Source organism: Mustelus asterias, unplaced genomic scaffold (assembly GCF_964213995.1).
Source record: "Mustelus asterias unplaced genomic scaffold, sMusAst1.hap1.1 HAP1_SCAFFOLD_240, whole genome shotgun sequence".
NCBI lineage: Eukaryota > Metazoa > Chordata > Chondrichthyes > Carcharhiniformes > Triakidae > Mustelus > Mustelus asterias.
In genome coordinates, this window is record NW_027590212.1 from 394,481 (window position 1) to 400,480 (window position 6,000).

Below are 6,000 nucleotides of genomic sequence, written 5' to 3' on the forward strand. Positions count from 1 at the left end.
CCAGGTTGATACCGGAGATGAGGGGGTGAGTTTATGAGGAGAGATTGGGTAGATTGGGCCTGTACTCGTTGGAGTTTAGAAGGCTGAGGGGAGATCTAATAGAGACATATAAGATAATGAAGGGGCTCGACAGGGTAGAGGCAGAGAGATTCTTTCCACTTAGAAAGGAAACAAGAACACAGCCTCAAAATAAGGGGGAGTCAGTTTAGGACAGAGTTGAGGAGGAACTTCTTCTCTCAGAGGGTAGGGAATCTCTGCCCATTGAAGCAGTGGAGGCTACCTTGTTAAATATGTTTAAAGTCACAGGTAGATAGATTTCTGATCAATAAGGGAATTAAGGGTTATGGGGAGCGGGCGGGTAAGTGGAACTAAACCATGATCAGATCGGCCATGATCTTATTGAATGGCGGGGCAGGCTCGAGGGGCTAGATGGCCTACTCCTGCTCCTATTTCTTATGTTCTTAAAACACTCAGCACACGCAGACACGGGGAGAACTCCACACAGACAGTGACCCAAGCCGGGAATCGAACCTGGGTCCCTGGCGCTGTGAAGCAGCAGTGCTAACCACTGTGCCACCGTGCCAACCACTGTGCCACCGTGCCAACCACTGTGCCACCGTGCTGTCCCTTTTGCACGGTAGATTTTCTTCGCAGTATTTTTGAAAAACATCAGGACAAATTTCAAAAACCTTTTTTGAGGTAAAAATGTGCCTTGAATGTTTTCAAGAAGAGGGACTGTGTGTGTGTGTCTCTCAGAGATGTGAGGGAGAGACAGACATCTGGTTTTATAGGACCATTAGAGTATCAGGCATAGGAACAGAAGGAGGCCATTCAGCCCATCGAGTCTGTTCCACCATTCAATGAGATCATGACTGATGTGATAATCCTCAACTCCACTTTCCCGCCTTATCCCCAAGACCCTCGATTCCCTGACTGATTAAAAATCTGTCTACCTCAGCCCTGAACATACTTAACGACTGTCACCTACAGCACTGTCACTGGTCTCCTCTTACCTGAATAGTCATGTCGAATGCTGAAGTGGCCTCACCATTCATTTCAAACATGGCCTCCGAGGCATCAATGAGGAAGACTAAGCTGTCCCTGCCTGCGTATCGAACGTCCTCTGAAACATAAATCAACACGTCACAACCTTAACTGATAGAAAAGAGCGGCCAGTGACAAAACTGAGTAATCGCAGCTTGTGATCATTCTCCAACCACTACACGCTTCTTTGTATTAGGAGGGATTTATGGTGTTTGTAACAGCTGGACATCTCTGTGAGTGGATGTAATACATTCTCTTTTGTAAAAAAAAATTGATAGCTGTGGCTCAACGACCTTCTAAACGACCTGCTAGAACTGCAGTGACATCACTCAGAGAAGGCCCCGGAAAGACTGCAGGGGTGGAGGGTGGGGGGGTGTCACTCTGGTTTGATTTGATTTATTGTCACATGGATTAGTATACAGTGAAAAGTATTGTTTCTTGCGCACATACCATTTATAGAGAAGGAAATGAGAGAGTGCAGAATGTAGTGTTACAATCATAGCTAGGGTGTAGAGAAAGATCAACTTAATGCGAGGTAGGTCCATTCAAAAGTCTGATGGTAGCAGGGGTGCACGGTGGCACAGTGGTTAGCACTACTGCTTCACAGCGCCAGGGACCCGGGTTCAATTCCAGCCTCCGGTCACTGTCTGTGTGGAGTTTGCCCGTTCTCCCCGTGGGTTTCCTCCGGGTGCTCCGGTTTCCTCCCACACTCCAATGATGTGCAGGTTAGGTTGATTGGCTATGCTAAATTGTCCCTTAGTGTCAGGGGGATTAGCAAGGTAAATATGTGGGGTTATGGGGATAGGGCCTGGGTGGGATAGTTGGCGGTGCAGACTCGATGGGCCAAATGGCCTCCTCCTGCACTGTAGGATTCTATGATTCTAAGAAACTGTTTTTGAGTCGGTTGGTACATGATCTCAGACTTTTGCATCTTTTTCCCGACGGAAGAACAAAGAACAAAGAACAAAGAACAGTACAGCACAGGAAACAGGCCCTTCGGCCCTCCAAGCCTGTGCCGCTCCTTGGTCCAACTAGACCAATCGTTTGTATCCCTCCATTCCCAGGCTGCTCATGTGACTATCCAGGTAAGTCTTAAACGATGTCAGCGTGCCTGCCTCCACCACCCTACTTGGCAGCGCATTCCAGGCCCCCACCACCCTCTGTGTAAAAAACGTCCCTCTGATGTCTGAGTTATACCTCGCCCCTCTCAGCTTGAGCCCGTGACCCCTCGTGATCGTCACCTCCGACCTGGGAAAAAGCTTCCCACTGTTCACCCTATCTATACCCTTCATAATCTTGTATACCTCTATTAGATCTCCCCTCATTCTCCGTCTTTCCAAGGAGAACAACCCCAGTCTACCCAATCTCTCCTCATAGCTAAGACCCTCCATACCAGGCAACATCCTGGTAGGTGGAAGAGAGAATGTCCAGGGTGTGTGGGGTCCTTGATTGTGCTGGCTGCTTTGCCAAGGCAGCAGGAAGTGTAGACAGAGTCAATGGATGGCAGGCTGGTTTGTGTGATGGATTGGGCTACCTTCACGACCTTTTGTAGTTCCTTGCAGTCTTGGGCAGAGCAGGAGCCACACCAAGCTGTGATACAACCAGAAAGAATGCTTTCTATCTTGCATCTGTAAAAGTTGGTGAGAGTCGTGGCGGACATACGACTCTCACCAACTTCTACAGATGCATCATCGAAAGCATTCTTCCAGTTGTATTTCCTTAGTCTCCTCAGAAAATAGAGGCGTTGGTGGGTTTCTTAATGATAGCGTTTTACTCATCTCATAAAATCAAATAACTGGGGATGCTGGAAATCTGAAATAAAAATGGAAAATGCTGGAAAAATTCAGCAGGTCTGGCAGTGTCTGTGGAGAGAGAAAGGATTCAGATCTTTCTGAAGTTGTGGCTGAGTCACATGGGAGGAATACCTTCACGGTGCCACCTGTCATGAAGCTGGAAATGTGTTTGCAAAAATTGAATTAAGAAAGACTTGGAAGTACTGTGAACTGTCAGGGAGATAGTGTTCAACTTGAAGAGGACAAAGACGGGGCTGATGGAATGGACAAGTATCAGATTAAATGTAATGCTGAGAAACGCGAAATGATTCGGCACGATAGCACAGTGGTTAGCACTGCTGCTTCACAGCTCCAGGGACCTGGGTTCGATTCCCGGCTTGGGTCACGGTCTGTGTGGAGTTTGCACATTCTCCTCGTGTCTGCGTGGGTTTCCTCCGGGTGCTCCGGTTTCCTCCCACAGTCCAAAGATGTGCGGGTTAGGTTGATTGGCCATGCTAAAAATTGCCCTTAGTGTCCTGAGATGCGTAGGTTAGAGGGATTAGTGGGTAAATATGTAGGGATATGGGGGTAGGGCCTGGGTGGGATTGTGGTCGGTGCAGACTCGATGGGCCGAATAGCCTCTTTCTGATTCATTTTGGTAGGAAGAATGCATAGGACACAATATAAAATAAAACAAACAATTCTAAAGTGGGTGCTGGAGCAGAGAGACCTGGGTGTATATGTGCATAAATCACTGAAGGTGGCAGGACAAGTTGAGAAAGTGGATAAAAAGGCACATGGGATCTTGGTCTTTATAAATAACAGCACAGAGTACAACAGCAAGGGAGTGAAAATGAATTTTTACAAAACACTGGTCCAGCATCAACTGGAGTATTGCGTCCAATTCTGGAGATTGCAATTTAGGAAAGATATGACGGTTTCAGAAAAGGTCCAGGTGGTTCCAGGGATGAGGGACTTCAGTTATGTGGATAGATTGGAGAAGTTGGAACTGTTTTCCTTGGAAAAGTTCAAAATCACGAGGAATCTGGACAGAGTCAAGAGGGAGAAACTGTTCCCATTGGTGGAAGGATCAAGAACCAGAGGACCAATGCACCTAACCAGCACATCTTTCCGGAGGAAACTGGAGCACCTGGAGGAAACCCACACAGACACGGGGAGAATGTGCAGACTCCGCACAGTCACCCAAGCCGAGAGTCAAACACGGATCCCTGGTGCTGTGAGGGAGTAGTGCTAACTACTGTGCCACCCTATATAACATCTGGGGGAAGCACTGGTGAGTACTGTTCTGTCACTCATTGAGGCTATGGTTTCAGGTCAGGGTTAGAATTATCAAAACGTGCGCAGTGTGTTGTACTTAAACATAATAAACAGGAACAGGAATGCTCCACCATTCAATAAGATCACGGCTGATTTGATTGTGGCCTTAACTCCACTTCCCTGCCTGTTTCCCTCTCCTATCAAAAACCCGTCTCATCAGCCTCGAATGTTCTTATTATCGAGAGGTGTACAGCATGTTAGAATCGTAGAATCCTACAGTGCAGAAGGAGGCCATTTGGCCCATCAGGTCAAGGGTCGGGTTCTGAAGACTGTGGAGGAACAGAGAGATCTTGGGGTCCATATCCACAGATCTCTGAAGGTTGCCTCTCAAGTGGATAGAGCTGTGAAGAAGGCCTACAGTGTGTTAGCTTTTATTAACAGGGGTTTAAGAGCCGTGGGGTTATGCTGCAACTGTACAGGACCTTGGTGAGACCACATTTGGAATATTGTGTGCAGTTCTGGTCACCTCACTATAAGAAGGATGTGGAAGCGCTGGAAAGTGTGCAAAGGAGATTTACCAGGAAGCTGCCTGGTTTGGAGGGTAGGTCTTATGAGGAAAGGTTGAGGGAGCTAGGGCTGTTCTCTCTGGAGTGGAGGAGGTTGAGGGGAGACTTAATAGAGGTTTATAAAATGATGAAGGGGATAGATAGAGTGAACGTTCAAAGACTATTTCCTCGGGTGGATGGAGCTATTACAAGGGGGCATAAATATAGGGTTCATGGTGGGAGATATAGGAAGGATGTCCGAGGTAGGTTCTTTACTCAGAGAGTGGTTGGGGTGTGGAATGGCCTGCAGTGAGAGTGGAGTCAGACACTTTAGGAACATTTAAGCGGTTATTGGATAGACACATGGAGCACACCAGGATGATAGGGAGTGGGATAGCTTGATCTTGGTTTCAGAGAAAGCTCGGCACAACATCGTGGGCCGAAGGGCCTGTTCTGTGCTGTACTGTTCTATGTTAGAACATAAGAAATAGGAGCAGGAGTAGGCCATCTAGCCCCTCGAGCCTGCCCCGCCATTCAATAAGATCATGGCTGATCTGACGTGGATCAGTACCACTTACCCGCCTGATCCCCATAACCCTTAATTCCCTTACCGATCAGGAACCCATCCATCCGCGCTTTAAACATATTCAGCGAGGTAGCCTCCACCACCTCAGTGGGCAGAGAATTCCTTGTTCTATCAAGTCTGCTCTGACCACAATCCCACCAGGCCCTATCCCCATGCAATTACCTTAACTAGCCCCCCTGACACTGAGGTGCAATTTAGCATGGACAATACATCTAACTCGCACATCTTTGGACTGTGGGAGGAAACCAGAGGACCCAGAGGAAACCCACACAGACACGGGGAGAATGTGCAAACTCTACACAGACAGTGACCAAAGCCGGGAATTGAACCCGGGTCCCTGGCGCTGTGAGGCAGCAGTGCTAACCACTGTGCCACCGTGCCGTTGTAAACCTAGGGTTCACATTTGACCTACCTTCGTTTTCCTCTGCCTCCTCTGGATCCTCCTCATCTTCATTCCGAAAGTGTGACTGCCAATCCGCCATATCGGCTGTGGAGGAAGTGCCAACTCCCCTGTCAGGTAGAAGTACAAGGGACAACATTAACCAAAGGAGACATTCCTGGATCATGGGATTAGCCCAGAGAAGTGACAGAGACAAGGTGGCAGAATAATTCAGTCACTTTGGACTGAAAAAGATTTAAAAACAAAACAGTGCCTTGATTGGTTTCACTTCTTCAAGGGCATACAGCTCTCTCAATCGGAGCTAGTGTAGACCATTCGGCCCCTCAAGCCTGTCCTGCCATTCAATAAGATCATGACTAATCATCTACCTCAACT

The 6,000-nt window shown here is 47.9% G+C and overlaps 1 protein-coding gene across 2 annotated transcripts in view; it reads right to left on the bottom strand.

The window, feature by feature from the left end:
• The window catches only part of LOC144485848 (X-ray repair cross-complementing protein 5-like), a 37,810-nt gene extending 32,047 nt beyond the window's left edge, over positions 1-5,763 (bottom strand). The window contains exons 1-2 of one of the 2 annotated variants that reach the window (XM_078203924.1): positions 5,638-5,763; positions 1,014-1,123 (exon numbers count right to left, since the gene is read on the bottom strand). In XM_078203924.1, coding sequence (XP_078060050.1) covers positions 1,014-1,123; positions 5,638-5,707 — 180 coding nt within the window. In that variant the 5' untranslated portion in view covers positions 5,708-5,763. Of the gene's footprint in view, positions 1-1,013; positions 1,124-5,626 lie in introns of both variants that reach the window. The other variant, XM_078203925.1, reaches the window with a different exon arrangement.
• Positions 5,764-6,000: the final 237 nt, after the last annotated feature.